Here is a 21,016-nt window from a genome sequence, read left to right as displayed (position 1 = left end):
AGGCGATGAGGCAGGGAGAAAACTCTGCCAAGTACTCCCATATAATAGTTTCTATCTATCTGATGTATACTGCCCAACAATTCTACTTATAACCATACTCTGAAGCAAATATACTTAATCTGCCTACAATAGGAGCACAGGGAAATGTAGTACTGATTCTGCACCAGACTGGGTTCTCTTTTCCAGCACTGCACTGAATACCAACGCTGCAATTGGCAGGCATGATGTACGAGTTCCTAGGGTCAATCCCAGTTCCACCCCCTATGCCAGCGATTTGTAACCAGAAGGATCTATGCCTATCTACCTAACTAACTTGCCTTCCCTAAACAGTTTTTCATAAACAGCAAAGACTAGTGTTTTGGTAGACAACTATTTTCCCCCAGACATCTTTACCGAAAGTACATAATTATATGTGCACTAAACATGGTGAGACGTAAATAAAAGAGAGAGAAAGAAAAAAGAAACAGCACCCACGTAGAAGGGAAAGTAAAGGGGAGGGCAAAACTGTATACAGTTAAACCTCAGCTGTCAAACGTAATCCATTCCAGAAGCCTGTTTGGCTTCCGAAATGTTTGACAACCAAGGCATGGCTTCCGATTGGCTGCAGAAGCTTCCTGCAAGCGGAAGCCACGTTAGATGTTTGGCTTCCAAAAAACATTTGAAAACCGGAACCTTTGGGAGCCAAAATGTTCCAAAATGGAGGCGTCTGGGAACAGAGGTTTGACTGTACTTTACAAAGTGGTTATTGTACTTCAACAGATCTTAACCTATTACAGTATTTGTAAGAATGGATTGGTAGACAACTATGAACATTTTTTTGTGACAAAGCATTTCATTTCAAGGCTGAGCTATAGGCAGCTGTCAAGAGATGAACCAGAGCCCAGGGACTAGTCAGAGCTATGAAATATTGTAAAGAATCAGGAAGATCTTGAGATCTCAGCCCAAACAGTAAAGGACTGCCCTTCCATGTGGGAAAATGGTTGTTTATGCATAAGCGCATGGGCGAAAGTTTATTGCAGGGTTCAAGCAAGAAGCGTTGCTTGGAGTATGAACAGCGCGTGAACAGCTCATGCGATCTCAATGATTGGTCCATGTAGCATAGCCTGATGGTGGCATGATACCCATGTATGGTATTGTCTTTATCTGCCGGCTGATACAATGTTGTATTTTCCTTAGAGAGTATGTTTTACTGTTCAGAATAAATGTTGGGCTGCAGCTCCTGAGGCTGTTAGACTTTTTCAACCCATCTTGGTGTGAGATTGATTATTACTGATGACGAGCAGGTTCTCATCACTTCCAGAAGAGGGCAAAGGCCAGCCTAGGTGAGCAGGGCCAGTCTAGAGCCTGAGAAGATAAGATGCTTGTCTGCCAGGATGATACTCAAGAGTGCTGAGGCTCATCACACAGGGAAGCCGCACGCAGAGCAGAAGGCTCCTACTTCTAGTCCTGGTAGTTCCAGACACTGAGCAGCACTGCCACTGTGTCTCCCTGTTCCAGCAACTACACAGAATACAAGGCCATTATTGGCACCAGCAAAGAGTGTTTGAAAAATAAGCATGCACACAAAATGATGTGCTTGAGAAAACTGACAACATATTTTAATCTAGCCTCATAAGAATAAGTTCATTTCCAACATGAAGATGGACTGTTTTGTTGAGTAGGAAAGAGGTGGTCAAAGAGGCTCAGCAGCTTAGTCAGAGCTTCAGAATTCTGTGTTCATGATCCAAAAGTGCACAAAAGCCTTCACAAAAACACACAGTGAACTGAGATAGCAAGAGATTGGGCAGCACAAGTATGTTTACTTACTCGTCCTGTGAAGCACCCAACTTTAGAAGGAAGTGTGAGTAGAAGCACTTCTGCTTTCCCATGGCATTATGTAACACCTACACTCATTAACTCCCTGGATCATTTATTTCTGGGCTCCACAGCTCAGGCTCTTGTTTCCCAATAACATAACACGAGTTTGTGTTATGCATTCAGCTTGGATACGCAAGGGCCCCAGCTTTCACTTCTTTTACACCAAGGTCTGAAGGGGGCTTGAAAGCACATTTGCTTGCAGGTCTCCCTGTGATCAGAACCCCTGATAAGGAAAGTTCTGACTGTGGAAGCAGAGGGGCACATCCTGTAACTTTTAATTTTATTTTTTAAAAACCTTAAATGTTTAAAATGTTATTCAGGGCAGTCAAAACGACATCATTGAAATGTCTTTTCTTCCCAAGTAAGACTATCCTTTTGGATTCATCAACATCACATGATGTTACAATTTGGATTAATAAACATAAGCCGTGTTTATAGATGTCATTAATTACTTTATTTATCTACAGAACAAAGCTTAATTTGAGAACGTGAACAGACCTGGGCTTTGATATGCTGGTATATTTTAATACATGTATCTCAAGAGCCATGTGCAAATGCCACCTACACATATTACAGACATGCTTATTTTACTGCAGAGTTGCATGTCTGGAAAAATCACAAACTTGAGAAACAATTTCAAAAGGAATATGACAACAAAATAGACACATGAGATACCTACATACATCTTGAGAAATACATGGAGGGGTGGACTCAAAAGCACGCATAAAAAAGTAACATCAGATGTCCTTGAAGCTAACTGTGCACAATATGATTTTAAAATATATCTGTAGTTTACTGGATGCAGCAGCTTATCTTGGCAATTCTGTGAAAGGCAATCCTCATTTCCCAATTGGGAAATTGGGTTCTACTAGAGGAAAACCTACAAGTGTTTGAAGAGGGCAATCTCTGTGAAAGGGAATGAAAATGTGCAAAGTGAGTGGTAAGTAGGAGCCAAAGTATATTTTTAAACTTACTGTAGACCTATAGGGGACCAAATGCCTTTTTACATTTGCAGTTCAGCTTCTGAGTTTAAAATGCTTTTTAATTCAAAGATAACTGTGTAAAACTGCCTACAGTAGAAGCCTGAATTTAATAGGCACGAAGCTGAAGGTGTGTAGCATTTTTCTCTGATCACAAGCAGCAAGCACTTAGCTGTGAGAGAGGCCCACAATGAATCACTGCAGGGTAGAATCAAACACATCACAGGAACATACAAGCCTTTTTTATTATTACTGTAACAGGTAAAAACACTTTACAACTTAAAGTCCTAGAAAAATGCATTTTCAACCAACCAGCCCTTTACACTTATCAAGCTACCCACAGTATCATACATAATAGCGTATTCGCACTCTATGAATTGAGACTAGAAAGGAAGAGAGTAGGGAGAAGATCAACATTTCCCAAAGAAACCACTTTGAAGTGTTTATAAATAATTCTGAAATATGTCTTCCAAGCTCAAACTGGGCATTACTGACTCATAAAACTGAAAAAAAGTTCTTCTGATAGAATTTTAACATTTGGGCTAGTTTGTATTTATTATTACATAATATAAAGTGTGTGTGTTTCTTGATGCTGTAAGTCCAATATTTAGCTTTAAAAGTTATATTTATGAGTGCCAACTATCAGATCAATAAAAATAAAAATAACATCATTTGTTGAAAGTCATAATTACTTTAAATATTTCATTAACGGCACATGAATGCAGAATATATATGAGAAGCTAGTGAATACACATGTTAACTACAGACCTGTTCAGCCTCCTTTGCCAAAAATTTGCACCTCTCTACAGAGGTATACCTTATACAGTGGTACCTCAGGTTACATACGCTTCAGGTTACAGACTCCGCTAACCCAGAAATAGTACCCTAGGTTATGAACTTTGCTTCAGAATCAGAACAGAAATCGTGCTCTGGTGGCGTGGTGGCAGCAGGAGGCCCCATTAGCTAAAGTGGTGCTTCAGGTTAAGTACAGTTTCAGGTTAAGAACGGACCTCCGGAACGAATTAAGTTCTTAACCCGAGGTGCCACTGTACTTGGAGAACCTCCATTCTAAAAGTATTTAAATACACATTTTCAAATAATTGCTCCTATCCAGAAATATATCCAACAGACACTTTTCTCTCAACAAATATTACAGCCCCTGAGAACTTCAAATCTCCATAAGCTTTGCATAGTAATGATTGTCAGCAAAGGCACAAGCTCTTTCTTGGATTGTTGAATAATATTTTTGGTCCAGAAGACTGAGTACCAATCTTTCCCTTTGCAATCACTGCCAGGCAGAAATCTGGGTTGGGTATGTGACTATCCATTATGTCACGTTCATCATCTTTGGCTTGTCACTTAATCTCCTGATTTCAATTTTCCTACTGCTGCATCCCTTACTTTCCTCATGCACTACGGCTACCTTGTACTCTAAGCTTGTGGATAGGGAATGTGTCCACTTAATTGGCTGGTGCACAGTGTGCACCTGCTATAGGAACAAATATTAATGTCATAATCACTCTGGAGGATAATAGGGCAACACTTTCCACATTATTTAAAACATTTTTACTCTGCTCTTCAGCGCGTGTGCGCGCGCGCACACACACACGGCTCCCAGTACAGCTTACTCTGCTCTCTGCAGCAATAGTCCCTGGTCTCAGGTTTACAATCTAAAATACATTACATATAAGGGGAAAAGGAGGCGGGGGAGAGAAAAAAAGTATAATGATAATGGTTAGTTTAGTTGTCCTATCGGATAGCAATATACCGATTTTGGATCTGACTGCACTCCTCTTAAAGGTCAGAGTTTCACTGCATCTGTTCTTATTTACTGAACTGTTCTCCCCATTCCCCTTTATTTTCTGATGTTTCACTTCTCTTGCTTTCTGCTTGTGAGTTCAAGTTCAAGTTGTTTCATTTCACTTCCCCTTGGTTCCTTCTGAACCCCTCTGGTGGCACTTGGGAGAAGGGAGCCACCTGATATTTTGAGATATTAACCTCATATACTTTATAACAAAAAGGCCTTGATAAGCTTTTAATATTAATTTGTATCATCACTAAAGGTAAAGGTAAAGGTACCCCTGCCCGTACGGGCCAGTCTTGCCAGACTCTGGGGTTGTGCGCCCATCTCACTTAAGAGGCCAGGGGCCAGCGCTGTCCGGAGACACTTCCGGGTCACGTGGCCAGCGTGACATCGCTGCTCTGGCGAGCCAGAACCGCACACGGAAACGCCGTTTACCTTCCCACTGGTAAGCGGTCCCTATTTATCTACTTGCACCCGGAGGTGCTTTCGAACTGCTAGGTTGGCAGGCGCTGGGACCGAGCAGCGGGAGCGCACCCCGCCGCAGGGATTCGAACCGCCGACCTTTCGATCGGCAAGTCCTAGGCGCTGAGGCTTTAACCCACAGCGCCACCTGCGTCCCATCACTATCGCATTCCAAAAATCACCAGCATTACAGAAGGCATTTCTTTTACATCTATGCTCACATATCCCAAACAGCAAACAGCTTTAGGTACACCCAGTGCTTTTTTCGGGGGGGGGGGGGAATGCAGGAGTACGCATACCCCTAAGCATTTTGAGAATCTTTGTACTTTTGTCCATTTACTGTATTTATTTTTCACAATTTAAACTATAAAATGGTTATTTTCTTGAGTCAAAATTAGAGTACCCCTAAACATTTTTTTTTAGAAAAAAGCACTGGGTACATCAGTAGGAATCACCTAGCTTCTGTTCATACAAGCTTATGTGTCAATAGTGTATTACACTGTTTTCCTCAGTGGTATTAATCAATGACGTTGTGCAGAAATATCACCGAGTTTTTACTTACTCTGCATTCTAGAGAGAAAGCAGTCACTTTTGCTAATGAAGAGAGGCACCCCAGGAAGAGATGTACTATGATAAACTTCAAAATAAACTAATAGTCCACAAAGAGTCTTATAGAGCAAAATTCGCCTTTGCAAAAGGAATTATCAAATACCTGCTATATAAATACTATGTCAAATGCCCAACTTCCACCAAGAAATCACTTGCCCCAGAAATTATAGTGCACTCCAACTCTAATATATCTGATAGGGCGGGCGCGCGCGCACACACACACACACACACCCATCCACCCAATGCAAATCAAAATTGTCATATGGAATTGTATATGACTCACAGTATCCTAGGTACGTAGCACTGATAATGTCTTAATAGGCTAGCTAAAAAGAGAAGCCCTAGAAACAGAGTAACACACAACCAAATAGTTTGGTAGAACAAGAGCAGGAAGTCATCATCCCACACACTAAAAATGTTCCAGAGACAAATGACAGCAACACTGCAGTGACTAGGGGAATAAAATGCTTGTAGTGTGATGCACATGATATAAAGAAGTCGGTGGATGTGAGAAATGTACATAAAATAGTTTGGCGACTTAATTAAAATTCACAGGATGCAAATGCCCTCGTTAAAGACAGAAGTCAAGTAGACAGCTTTGCATTGTTCACTGGAGTCTCATTTTTTAATACACCATTATAGTCAAGGGGACTGCTTTTCGGCAGACGCCAATGAAGACAAAATATGCCCCAGTTCAGGGGAGCTTTGCCTGCTGTTCCCCATAACCTTTTCAGAGCACTGTTTCTGAAGAAAATATCCTGACTGTGCCGGCTGCTTGCAAAAAGGAATGTGTTCAGTTCAGGGATGTATAAGACTAATTGTCCAGCTCCATCCTTCCTTGTGCTGAAACCATAAAAGAAGCTGCAGTCTTGAATTGTGCTGCTGCTCACAAAGCAGTGTGTTCTCTCCAGGGCTGAGTGAGACCAGCTGACCATTTATTGTACCTGAAGCCATAAAAGAAGCTACAGCCTGAACAACGAGTAGTCAGAGTAACACATGGGTAGAACCAAGTCAAGGGCACTGGAATATATTTCCTTGTACCACCGTGAAGATGAAAAGAGGGGAGAAAAATAGCTGAGTTCAGCTGCACACCTGCAGCATCTGAGGAAGGGCTATGTCATCTGGGCTGGTGTTCAACATCTTGTTCTGGGATGGGGGTACTTCTCCCAGAGTTGCCACCAGGGGTTGTCCCTGAAGTGGTGAACCCAAAGGGGATTGCCACATCGTGCTGCTGCTCTGGGAAGGAGGCAAGAGCACCATTTCCCTATTCCTTATCTCCAAGAATTTTAATCATAAGTGGTATCATGTCTTAGAAGCTGGATATTGTGGCTAAGTTCCCTGGTGAGAGCAGAAATTCTGTGCGGCTTACGGAATGGTCCTGACAGAGCGGTTGGGCCTTGCTCCATTTAGGCTGAGTTCTGTGAATATCTTAGCCTTGCTCTTTTGCATTTTACAATTTTAATTTGCCTTCAGATTATTTAAATTGTTATACTGCCTGTTTTTACTGTTTTTTCCGGGGCTTTTCCAGGCCTTCCCATCTCTACTTGAGGACAGCCGCGGCAAAGCGTAAGGCAAATTTTTTGCATGCCAGGCCTAGAAGTAACCAACATCCAGTTACTGTATTCAAAAGATGATTAAAGTCTGCAGTGGTTAAAAGGAAGTAAATCGCATGCAGCTTCTACGTGTTCAGATGGGCTGGCCCTAATGAAAATGTTTTGAGCAGTTGCCGGAAAGAGTACAATGAGAGCACCTGCCTGGTGTCAGTTGGCAGGGAGTTCCAAAGTGTGGGTGATGGAAGGCCGGGGGGGGGGACGGAAAAATGGGGGGGGTGTTGTTTTTCCCAAAGCCGTTTTTCAGGAAAATTTGAAAAAAAAAGTAGTGTGTGGAATATTCAAGGTGTATCAAACTATTCCCCCCCCCCCCAATTTTTCTGGGGAAAAACAGCTTTGGAAAAAAACAGGGGGAAACCTGGTTCCCCCAGGCCTTCCCATCTCTACTCATACCCTTCCTTCAGTTGAAGCTACTAGACTGAAGTGCATTATGCAGACAGAAGGAGTGTATTTATTCACATAAATTTTTACTTCAATTAAGTCCATCATATCCTCCCCTGCCCCCAACTGAACCAGGTTTTAAACATATTCTCTAATTCAGTGTGGCTAAAAAGAGTTCTATGGTAACTTGGTGATGGAGGAGAATAAGATACACTAGAAATTACAAGGTAAGTGAATTCCCAATTTCTATTCTGAGCAGTAACAGCATTTGGCGAGCACTGCACATTATTTCACTGTATCAAGGGGTTGCTGTGAACTCCCATTGGATGCAGAAAGAACATGCCCAAAAATGATTCTGCAGCATCACCAGAAACGCTCATAGCCTATAACATGCCTGGCATTTTTTAAAGCAGTAAATGCTACTACTAGACTAACCTAGAGATGGAAGTTGATAGATCTTGTTTCTTCATAACTTCCCATGCAAAAAGTTATATTTCACCAAATACATGGTTGGTTGGTTGATCGATCAATCAGTTTGATTTCTTAGCTGTCCTTCATCACAAGACCACAGGCTGGGTTACAACAATACAATTTAAAAATCAAATAAAGCCAGTTCTTAGTGCAAGGCCAGTAATACAATTTAAAACAAAAAATGGGGTGGCTCCTAAAAATATATCTCAGCTATCAAAGGCCAGGATGCAGATGGCCTTTGCTTATAATATCAAATAAAAATGATTCAGAGATCACTGAATGTAGGTTTCATATGACTACTAAAATCACAACATCTGACATAGAACAATTATTTTAATTGTGAGCCTCGTTAGAAAAAATAACAACTCGTGGTTGCCATAGTGGAAATCCTTGAATGCATAACTAGTTTCTATATTCTCTAGTTCAAAGGAGAAAAGAAAGAAGAAAAAGGCAAATATTGCTATTTTAATTTTTAGTAGCCATAGAACCAACACAACCTGCACACTAGGAAGCCAGTCTATGGTGGGTGTATGCATTGGGTAATATAGAGGAGCTATACCTAAAAAAGATTTATGTTTTCCAGTCTTGTCTGAGTACTTCAGATAAAACTCCTGATTAATAATCAGAAATCTGTTTTCACACCTGTGCAATATTCTTGAAGTGAGCAAAGGTTGCATGCAAGGTTAGAGCAAAGGCATAATTTAGAAGAGGGTATACATTAAATACACTCATCAACAAATCAACGGAGTCAGTACTTAAAACACTCAATCGGATAAAGGTTAATTGGCTTTAATAAAACTTCACTATCCTTTCAAGATGTGAAAGGTATTAGCAGCCAGCAGATGGCAGAAGCAGAGGCTGCTTTGAATGCTTTCCAGCAAAAGCCACGCTAACAATGTATGTAGCTATTTTTCTTTCATCCTAACTTGCCTTTCACATACATGATCGTAAAGCACGTATCAACCAGCGGAACATTTTCAGGTTTAGTATGCAGAAGAATATTTTGGTAACAGTTGGGTTCGTACCAATTTTCATCTTTACCCCTCTGACCTTACCCATGCCATATATATATGGGAAGAGGATGTAGCTTAATGGCAGACCACATGCCTTGCAGGCAGAAGTCCCCAGGTTCAAACACTGGCATCTGCTGGTATGACTGTGAAAGACCCTGTCTGAAATCCTGGGAAGCAGCTGCCAGGCAGTGTACACAAGGAATAATCAACCTGATGCCCTTTAGATGTTCTGGACTATAATTCCCATCATCACTGACCACTGGGCAAGCTGGCAGATGCTGATAGAGTACCCCTAATGTACACAACAAATAGCAGTGAGATAGTTGGACGGATTGTCTTACAAGGCAGTTTTATATGTTCCATATTCTCTCACCCTAAATTTATGGTCACCTAAGTGGGTGAGTATAAATACCCTGAGAAAAAGATTAAAGAGCAGAATAAGCTCTAATCCAAATGCTGAGTGTTGCAATACACTAACTGAACTCCACATGAACAGTGTTCTAGTATTTCAAGCAGATGTGAGAGAACATTATGTCCACAGGGAGCTCTAGTGTTAGCAGGAACCTCTTCATTAGCTCCAGTATTGGGTTACCCACATTGCATGTGACACTGCTATTAGCACTTAAGCTAGTGAAGAAGCTCCATGTGGGCACTGCAGTTCATTACACAATAAGAAATCTTTGGACTGGACTGAAAATACAGAAATGCATAAAAACAATTTATCTGATGAACTGAGACAATCTTGTGGCATTATACTTAGTCTGATGCAATGATGTCTGCTCTAGGGAATCCTACGGACCTCCTTGTAACACCTCTAAAACAAGAGACATCCCTGGTATTCCACATTTTTTTTAAAAAAAAGAACAGACCTTAATATTATTATTTTACATATAGTGCCAGTTATTTATGTGTTTTACTTTCTTGGGCTCCATAATCACTGCAGATGGTGACAGCAGTCACGAAATTAAAAGACGCCTGCTCCTTGGGAGAAAGGCGATGGCAAACCTAGACAGTATCTTAAAAAACAGAGACATCACCTTGCCAACAAAGGTCCGTATAGTTAAAGCCATGGTTTTCCTAGTAGTGATGTATGGAAGTGAGAGCTGGACCATAAGGAAGGCTGATCGCTGAAGAATTGATGCTTTTGAATTATGGTGCTAGAGGAGACTCTTGAGAGTCCCATGGACTGCAAGAAGATCAAACGTATCCATTCTTCAGGAAATCAGGCCTGAGTGCTCACTGGAAGGACAGATCCTGAAGCTGAGACTCCAGTACTTTGGCCACCTCATGAGAAGAGAAGACTCCCTGGAAAAGACCCTGATGTTGGGAAAGATGGAGGGCACAAGGAGAAGGGGACGACAGAGGACGAGATGGTTGGACGGTGTTCTCAAAGCTACAAACATGAGTCTGACCAAACTGCGGGAGGCAGTGAAAGACAGGAGTGCCTGGCTTGCTCTGGTCCATGGGGTCACGAAGAGTCGGACACGACTAAACGACTAAACAAATTTATGTGTTTTACAAGGAGTGAGAGAAGAGGCCCTCAGTGCAAGGGGGCTTACAGTCTAGAAACAGACACAAGCGAGACAGCAGAGAAATAGGAGCAAAATCAAGGCAGGGGGTAAACATGGGGAAGATTATGGTGGTCATACCTCCCCAGGCTTAGCTGTCAATTTAGCTGTTATGCCAATTTACAGAAAAAGTGGGTTTTGAAGACAGATGATAATATATGATTAATCTCCCAAAACTACATTAATTCTGTTGAACGCTGTACTAAAGGTTTCTTCTCAGAGTAACTCTTTGATCTACCTAAGATTTTTGGCATGAAATATGTAAAAATGCACTTACAATAAGAGGGGGAGAGCTCAGAAATTGCCCTTTTATTCCCAGTTAGAATGCTACATTTGTTAAATACTTTAAAAGAATACTAGAGCAGCTCTATTTGTTTTTCATAAATTATTCCAAGACAGCTTTTTAGGTATCACAAGAAAATACAGGCAACAATGTTCACTTACTATGCTATGCAGTTTGTTCCTATCACCCGCTCTGCTATATGCATTCCCCTCATAGTAATTGGGCAGTGTTACCAAACAGGAACTAAAGGAAGCTAGGAGATCACAGATTAAAATACCTGGGAACCAGTACTCTGTCTTGACTACAAAGAATATGTATTTACAAGCAATTAAGTATCCATTCATACTGGATTGCAGGATATTGTAGGTACATAGAACTATATTGTTCCATTGACAAAAAGTACACTTCAAAGATTATTTAAAACACAGACAATATGTTAAAAAGTTAGAAATTCAACTTGAAGTCATCATGCAATCTTATTAATATCTTCAGTTCTGAACAGTTCTGACTGCTTGTGATTTATTAGTGTTGGCCAATAACTCTGTAAGATGCAGCCAGTGTAGAGCATCCAATGGGAAGGTCAGTAGAAAGTGCGGTGTTTTATAATTTTCTGAAGTTTTGGGAAACAGTATCTTATACTATCAAGGCTATATTGATAGCTTTGGACTTAAAAAATATATATTGAAAGCATATGAATGTACGCAAAGAAAAACAAAAGAAAAACAAAAGTCACAACCATTCCTGCCTTAATTAAAACGTACCGGTACATCAGTTTTTCAATCTGTGCAAAGTTAGCCATTAAGCTCTGTTTGTGTGTGACACTGGCCAAGGGAAGTGCTTACCCCTGCAAGCAATCTACACATGCTTCCTTCCCTTTTAAAAGCACTTACCATATGCACTGGCTCATTCGTGTGTAGACTTAGTGTGCCAGCCGTCTGCCCTCCAGGGTCGCTGAACTGCTAATGCTAAACATGAGCGGGTTGATGCATGTGCTAAATGCATTTAAATATGATGGGAAGAAAGTGGAACATTTACATGGTAAGCGCTTTAAACCATGGCCTTTGTCACATATAAATTGGGCCTAATACTATTGCCAACTTGCAACTTTAGCCATAAAATAATAGCAGAGCCTTCTCCAGAATGGGTCAGGCAGTGAGAGCTATTGGCTACAATAATCTTCAGTAATACTTCTGTTTACTCAGCTAGCATGAAGGATTATAGAGATGATTTTGCAAGAGCTGACCCTCCAGCTTTATTAAATATTCAGTGAATGTTCTGTATGCACGCTGCGCCTTAAAACAAAAAAAGAGACAGAAAGCGCTACAGAATACCATATGTTAAATACTTCACTTAACAGTAGAGCAGGGGTACTTATTTTTAATAATTTAGTTTAAATCAGTTTATCAGGTATCACAACATAATAAGGGAACAATGGTAAAGCATGCTGTCATAAATATTTAGTAACTTTAACAGTGTAAATTTGGATTTTTTCCCAGTTACCAGAGTTAATTTTGTGCATGGTTCTCCCTTATGAATTTTGAAATTCATTCTTTTCTTACTGATTGTTCTACCTTGGTGATAATGCTGCTGTTATGCCTTTCAGAAGTATCATATTATACGGATAATTCAACAGCAGGAGACTCGTGATTTAGGCTCATGTTCCCAAATTCTTCTCCCTCTCCCCATAACCATTCTCTCTTCTCACTAAGTGTCTGTATAGCCTACACACAATCTGTTTTGCCTAGGATCATCTGCTATTAAGTACGCTTAAGAATGAGATCAATACCATAATGTGCATTATCCAAGATTTCACAAATAATTGAAATCAATGTTTAAGTTTGTGAAAGTATGCATAGAACCTTCACAAGATCTCTATAATAACCTAAAATTCCAGACGGTACAAATCAGAACTACCAAATTGGTCAGACATCAACCCCCTTACAACGAAAAATGGCTATTAGTACACAAATGCAAGAGGCTTATTAAACTCCGGAACTCTATGAAACACCACATTCAAAAGTCCCCTCTTTCCATTCCCCTATAACTTCAGCTTTTCCAATCTGTGTCCCCTCAAAACATTTCACGTTGAAAACAAGTGGAACACCACAGACCATATGAAATGCCACCTGCAGAGTATTAAGCCCCAGATGTTGCTTGAACTAGTGGATTTGAATCAAATATTGATACAGTTTTGGGGGGTGGGGAATAAATTTTTATGCAAAATCTAATCAACCATCCTACATTGATGACACCTAGAAAGTCAAAACTTCATCAACTACAGACCTTGAGTCCAAATGAAGCATCCTCCGAGGCCAAGACTTCAACCTGAAATTATAAGCAAAAATATCATTTCAAAGGTAGTCACTTAAAAATATCTATTGACCAGAACAACAGAATCCAAGGAGAAAACATATGCTAGAACAGAACTCACTGTGTAATCCCATAACACAACCTGTTTAGATACAGAATAGATAGAACCAAGATATGAATTGAATACACTCAAAAATGCCAATCGTCATTTGGGGAAGGTCGGCTGTCAAAAACTAGAGTTCTCACCATAATAAAGATAGCTGAAGAAAATGTTGCAGTGTTTTATACTGTTCAGGGGCAGGGAGAAGCTAGATTGGGGTCTTCTGGTAGATCTCTGGATGATGTGTGGTAGATCAGCAAGGATTTCTGACATCCAATAAGTCAGGCTTTTTAGAATTTCTGATCTGCAGTAACTCATATGCAAATTTGTACTTGCACTTGCAGGTCATCCCAATGCTGTGGCTCATGGAGTGGGTAACTGGCAATGCACCTAATTGGCAGATAAAACTCAAAGCAGATTGTGCCAGTCTGAAGTCTGCCCAAACCTGCTGAATACTGCATTCGTGCAATATCCAGTTCAAGCAAGAAACACTGTTTGCTTCTGGATGAGGAAAATACAAAGGACTAAGCATATCAAGACAGTGGGCAGATTTATTGGTGGAGTTTGTACCAAAACCTAATGATGGTCCTTCAAACTGGTTTTCTGTTAAAAATAAGGTAATTATAATAATACACACACTTCTAAATAGCTGTCATGGATTCATCCTCAAACTGGAATTAAAATTATGCATTAAAGTTATACATAATTGGAACCTTAAATAATTAAAGAAGAACACACACAACATAAGCAGAAGGAGCACTTGTAAATTTGTGACAATCAAGAAGGTAAAATCTATAAATACATATATATTAATGCTGTTGAATGACTTTCAGCTACAAGTAAGGCTTGGACATTCTTTCTTGAATGATCTTTCCTTTCTTCGTGCCACATCTCACAAATGCATACACAGACACACTCCAACGCTAACCCTCCACTTTTGCTCTGGAAGCCCCAAACTCCTATATCCAAATTATATAAATAAATACATAGGCCTTAGTAAATGCAAGCAACAAGAGCAGAGGGAAAGAGGGGCTAATCAAGGGTGCAGCAAGTCAGAATATAGGGAAATTACCCTTCAAGTCAATGGACAGGGAAAGGAGTTATGAATTCAGAGCACAAGGAGCACAATGTGCCCCAGCCACAAACTAAAGCACTATTCTAATCTCAAGTTTATGAGATGTTGCCTGGCTTCAATATTCCTGCACCAACTTATATGACAGAAAAGAAACAAGAGTAAGTGGAAATTGGGCAATGAGTACAGAGTCTCACAGAATCCTGACCTGCCTTGAGCAAAGCAGATTCTGCAAACAACAGATTTGCTCTCCTGGGGCAGAGGCCGCAGCTGCTGGATTGCAAGAAACAATGAGGCATAGAAGCACAAAAGAATGTATGCCTGCTGTTATAGGATCTAGTGAGGCCAATATGGAATTGCCAGTGATCTACTAATGCTAAGATTTGAATACATATGTTCAACTTTTTAAAGAAGTATTAACTTCTTACCATACTTCACAATCAACTGGGTGACATGGGCTTTAAATAGGCTTGCCTGTTTTGGAAGTGCATCCTACTGATTTCAAAGACACTTACCTCTAAGTAAGTATGCTTAGGGTTTCAGCCTTATGTCCACATCTGTATTCTGGGCTGAACTCTGTAGCAGAATTTTAATTTAATGTCACCATATCTAAAAAAGATTTCACCACCTAAATGCTCAAGCTCCACAATAGTACATGTGACTTTTAAAAGAAGGATCTGACAGGCTGCATCAACAAGGACAGAGAAAGGGGGCTGACAAATTAAAATAACCAATAAATGCATTTTGTAGGTTCCAACAAGGTGCATTCAGTGCTCAAAACAACTGGCAGAAAACAGAGCATTTCATCACACTGGTAAATGTATAGATGTCAAAGTTAAACCACAGAAAGTGGGGGGGGGAGAGATCACAGGCAGAATTAGAAACAATAATTATGTTTGACTCTTTAAACAATACATCTATTTACAGCCAAGAGATGCATTAACAATATTGTCTACAGAGCAGGCTCTAATTGGAAATCAGCTAATCTGGGCAGAAAGAGAAGAGAACATGAAACTAGTTTGATGCCGTATTTTTGGAACACTATCCAAATTCTTAAATTAAAATGATATGGAACTGACCGATTTAAAATTATTAATTTAAATTTTCTCCTGTTAGACCACAGAAGCAAAAAGAGACAGTTATAACAGCAAACGGTTAAAATCTATGTTTTGTCTTTCATATTTCCTATGTGGGGCTTATGAATTTAACTCAAAAACTCAACGAATTCATCAAATGCTTCTAATTGCAAACGATTGTACAGAATAACACAGATAATGTCAGTTCTTTTCTTTCTTTTTTTAAGAAAGTAAAGAGTAACCATCAAGTGCTTAGATTCAATGCCCTGATATAATATTTCATGTCATGCCAAGGACAGTCCAATAAACAATCAACATGTTCTTTTTGTTAACAGGAAATGATCCCCATCCACAACATACTCTCTTTAATTTGCTCTTCTTGTTTAAGTTTGCTTTAAGTACTGTGAAAGCACATATGTAGTTGTAATGTCACATAGAATAAGTTCTGCTTAAACTCAAGCAAAATTACAGCATCATGCAGATTGTAGGAACTGCTTTTCTTAATAGTTTAAAACCATGCCTGGGAGGAATCACCCTCTAGTGGAAACTGCAGGGTACTTCAAACACCTTGTGAGTGTATCTTGTAACATACCTAATAAAAAAGAATAAGGACACCTCTCTATATTGTTCATCTGCTTAACACTTGTGGCAGTGGATAATGAGTTTGGCTATCAACTGAACGTAACCTGTCACTAAATAAAGGCTGTCAGTAGCTGTTGTTGGTGCCACAGAATTGGAAACATGCAAACTTGCTATTAACAACACTGAAAGCTTTTAAACTATTTTTCCCCACAAGCACAGGTATCCATTAAAAAACCTGCCTGCTTTTCATTTACTTTTACATGCTTATATTATATGACTGTTGGTTATCCTAGATGCGTATTTAGCTCCTTAGGACACAGACAGCAGGCGGCAATATAAACTGCTATAGATTTCTAATAGCAGCTAACATTTCTGACAGATAAAGGTTTCAGTGGATGTCTTAAGTCCTGAAGTGCTGTTGGGCCTGAAACTGGGTTAGCCGGCTCTGCTGGTGGAGGAAGAAACAGAGGAGGGGAGCTCTGTTGTAGGAACAAGGGTGGGAGGAGGGAAGGATCTCCCTTTACCACCCTGACTTCTGTCGCTTTGGAGTCACATTGGAGGGGAGAGCCTCAGAAGACAGTAGCAACTTGAACAGCAATAGGAGAGTGCAGTCATGTCACGTAGAACTAGTTGCCGCCTTCAGAGATGGACACAGTCCCGCCCACCACTATATACTGCATACTTGCAATCTTGATATTCCCACAAGGTGAGAGGGTCTCATAAGTGAGTGTGCACAACTCATTTTTTAAAGTAAGGCAGGACAAGTGCAGAAACTTGTTGGGACAGTGTCATCACTTCTGTCTAGTTCTAAACTTTTTGCCCTGCTTCTATAACATTACTTGCCACTACAAGTAAGAGCCTCTGTGTGCTGAGCAGGAGCCAGGACAGTGAAGTACCTTCCTGTTTTGATCACTGTGACCTCCAATTATGGAGAAAAGTCAGTAAATTCATGTTCAAATGCACCATTCAACAAGACAAAAAAATTCCACAAACCCCTTCAACGTAATCAAAAAACAATGGGAGGAAGACATAGGCTATAAAATTAACCCACCCAATGGACTAGAATGTGGTCCAAATCTCCCTTTAAATCCCTCTCAGCTAAAAGGAAAGAATTCACCCTGAAACTCACTTACAGATGGTACCTAACACAGTGTAAACTAGCGCTGATACGCCCATGAGTCTCACCAAAATGCTGGAGAGGATGCATCTCCACAGGCACAAAGCTCCACATGTGGTGGGAATGTCCCAAAATCCAACTCTTCTGGACGTCAGTCATACAAGAAATAAGCAAATAACTAAACAAGTATTAGAAGTCACCCCAGAACGGGCCTTACTGAACATCTTCCAATATAATAATGCTCACTCACATTATAAAGAGCTGATAACCCACCTACTCTCAGCAGCCAAAAGCATCATAGCCAGACACTGGAGAGACCTGTCAGGAGTAAACATGAACCAATGGTTTCAAACAGTATGGGAAACAGCCTTACTAGAAAAACTAACCAATAAACTGAAACTGACATGGGGACAAATAGAAGACGCCTTTATCGCATACATAGCCCAACAAGATGACAACAAGAATCCGCTGACATCATAAAAATCAATATGGCTAACCTGACCCTAAAACCCACCCTTGCACACACAAACAAATCTCACTACAGCCAACCAAAGACAATCAACCAAACCCTAGGCCACATCCAACTTCTCTCACCACCAAGGAAATATAACAAGTGAATAGAAAGCGAACCCACACAAGTGACGCTGACACAAAAGCCCACACATACACTAAGAAGAATAGAAGCATTACCACCCCACCCCACCCCCTCACTACCCTCCCCCTCTTTTCTTCCCAACCTAATACTGCATGCAACACTAATGTTTCACAACAAATGAAACTTATCTGTAGAAAACATAACTTGGAAAAAATTGACAATGCACATATTTCTGAAAACTAAGAGATCTTTAATAAAAATTATTATAAAAAACTAGCTTACCACTGAATCATAATAAAGAAGGGTGCAGGGTGATCTGAAGCAAAGGTGGGCAGAATTTAAAGAATTTTTGGCCCAGGAATTTGTTTTGAGTGCCAAAAACTGAACTGAGTTCATAGTCCTTCTATATAAAAATATAGTCAAAATACTCTACTTTCCTCATTTCAGCACTGTAATTTTGGGAAGGGGCTGTTTATTTTGTTATTGCCATTGTTAAACAAGTTGAGTGTCAGAAATCCTTGCTTCTACTTCATTCACTCAGAAATCTGCAGGTACACCAGTAAATCCTAATCTATCTTCTGCTCACCATTACTAAACTATGTTATGAGCAGGCAAGAGTAGGTAGCCCTTATCATATTTTCCTGAGAAACTGATTCTCCCAGGCAGTATTTATCATGGTGGGGCTCCAAAAGCCCCATCCCAGCCTTAGACAAGTCCTCAAGGAGAAAAATTGCTTGGGAGCAGAGGTCATGGTAAAATTGACAAAATCATAATGCCTCTAAAGCAAAATTTCACAAGGAAAAATCAACATAACACAAGGAAATAATTTGCGTTGGGTGCTTTCCTCCTCTCCCACAACTGATATTAAAAATCCTCAAATCCAAACTTGGCTTTTTCATTTGTGTTTAGTTAGGTCAGCTACTCCAGATTTCTGTGGGAGTCTGCAAATGAGAAGTCTGCCTGTAAATTAACCCTAAAATATGACCGAGTGTTAACACTGAACAGCAATCTATAGTAGAGGCAGCTGGTGTGACAAATTAGTATAAATACTTTCAACAAAATATTTAAATGAAAAGTCAGTGTTATTTACATGAAGAAGTACCCTTCTCTGAGCTGGCTATAGAAGGTCTTACTGTGCTAGCCTTGCAAGGGGATAAGAGGAGGGGGACAAAGCTGGATTCTCTGGATGTATTTATTAGCTATCAGACAAAGGTCTTCCTTGAGCTGATCGTTCAACAAAACAGTATCATAATAACTTAAGTAACAACAGATTTGTCTCTGCCTTTCACAGTTCACTCGCACTAGTAAAGTGGTCTATAGGTACAGAGGGTGAAATTTTGAATGCACACAAGTGTGCCCGTGCAATACATATGTACATCTGGAGATTCTGAGGGGTTGCTTCAACTCCCAGTAAACAAGAAACTGCAATTCACATAATAGTTAGGCTCTTCGGCTGAAAGAAATAAACTACTCTCGTCATGCAGTAGTTTTGGGTTGTGAATCACTCTGAGATGTACGGATGGAGGGCGATACACGAATTTAATATATAATAAATACTCATAAACAAAGGGCATGAAAAAGAAGCAGCCTTACTCTGCTATCTTTGCATGAACTGATTGCCCACCATAACAAAAGCATCACAGGTGCCCACCACCTCTGCCACTACCATGTAGGTTTCTCAGTCAAAATAAAAAATTGCAAGCCACCAATAGCTTCCATGGTTCTGTGACAGATGAGATTTCAGCAGCAGATTAATGTTTCAGTCTAGGAATGCTAGTAAGTTAAAAACAAACCCAAATGCATCACTCAGCAAATCCATGGCAAATCCATATGCTCTTGCCAGTGCTTCAGCCAACATCTTAAATGTGGCAGAAGCCATGCTATTTTTCTAGAAAAAGAGGAGCCGAAACTCACCATGAATGCTTTCCTTGTTCTCATATAATGGCAGTGGCACCCACCTGAAAGGTGCCAGAACTCAGTTCTAGCAAGTTCTGAAAAAAATCCCTGGGCAGGAGTACCCACCCTCTCCATAGCAGCAAATCCAGGTCCAGCAGTAGTATCTATTAATCACATTTCTAAGCCTTAACAAGAGATGCATGCTTCCCAGAACCAATCCTCTCACTATCCTGTATTCAGATGGAAGGCATGTTCCCTTCTTTGTAATCTGTATCCATTTATAGAGGTCACAACTGGATGTCTCTCCTAGTGCAGGTGCCTCCAGGAATAATGTCCTATGGTGTACTTGGCTAAATGTTCCCATGCTGTCCAAAAAGAAGTCCTCAGATGTTTTTGAAACACCAAACATTTCACTTCTTTTCATTCCAAGTGAAGGTGATATGGCAGGTAAGGAAATCCTTTCACCAGAAAGATCCATGGAACTGCCAAGCAATGACTGAAATGGAATGTGAGGATCTGATTGAAGACTATTAAAAAGAAGCTGTAATATGTACCTTTTTAAAAAAAAAATCCCCTTTAAAATTCTAACCAAAAGGCTCATTCTTTGAAAAGGCTTTGTTAATTAACCTACAGGGACTGGATCTAGTTTTAGAAAATAGGTTTTTTAAAATAGTACTACCTACATTTGAGGAGTTCTATATGGGATAGGATTTTAAAAGCACAGCGGAACATTCTCTCTGATTTTCAGAATGGTACTGTTGTAACATTTAATCCATTTGTTGCCACTATTTTTGGGGCAATAAAGGAACATCATGCTCAAGGCTTCCTCCCTTACTACCTTTCCTCAGCCCTTCCAAGTCCTTCACAATACAACATCTGTGGGTGTTAGACTTTTCAGTAATAGTGAAATAAGTTCTTATTTTATTTTTACATTTTCTATTTTACAGAAACAAATGAGTTCTTTTAAGGCAGGGTCGCTTTTAAAATTCCAGTGTGTGTTCATTCTGTAATTGGGAACCTTACTTCCAATGCTCAAAACAATTTATAGCGAAATCTTCCCCAAAGGAGAACACCGCATTTATCAGTTTGCTTCTGCTGCTTGCCACTGGTGAGTCAGGGACTGGGGACAGAGCAGCCAGGACAAGGCATTTATGAAATGCTGCTATTAATTGTGCATCTAAGGCAGTCCGCTGGGGATTTCCAAACAAGAAACAGACATGAACATTACAC

At 40.1% G+C, this 21,016-nt stretch overlaps 1 protein-coding gene across 18 annotated transcripts in view; it reads right to left on the bottom strand.

Moving 5' to 3' along the window:
• Window positions 1-21,016, bottom strand: part of ARID1B (AT-rich interaction domain 1B) — a 354,961-nt gene that overhangs the window by 154,072 nt on the left and 179,873 nt on the right. For 14 of the 18 annotated variants that reach the window (XM_083731947.1, XM_083731959.1, XM_083731961.1 and 11 more), the window contains one exon: window positions 13,322-13,363. The exons of the other annotated variants lie outside the window; for them this stretch is intronic. In XM_083731947.1, coding sequence (XP_083588073.1) covers window positions 13,322-13,363 — 42 coding nt within the window. The remainder of the gene's footprint in view (window positions 1-13,321; window positions 13,364-21,016) is intronic. 18 annotated transcript variants of the gene reach the window in all.

The sequence above is a fragment of the Podarcis gaigeae genome (assembly GCF_964106915.1).
Source record: "Podarcis gaigeae genome assembly, chromosome: 3".
Classification (NCBI taxonomy): Eukaryota; Metazoa; Chordata; class Lepidosauria; order Squamata; family Lacertidae; genus Podarcis; species Podarcis gaigeae.
The sequence above is the reverse complement of the archived record's forward strand: the minus strand, read 5'-3'. Positions and strand labels throughout refer to the sequence as shown.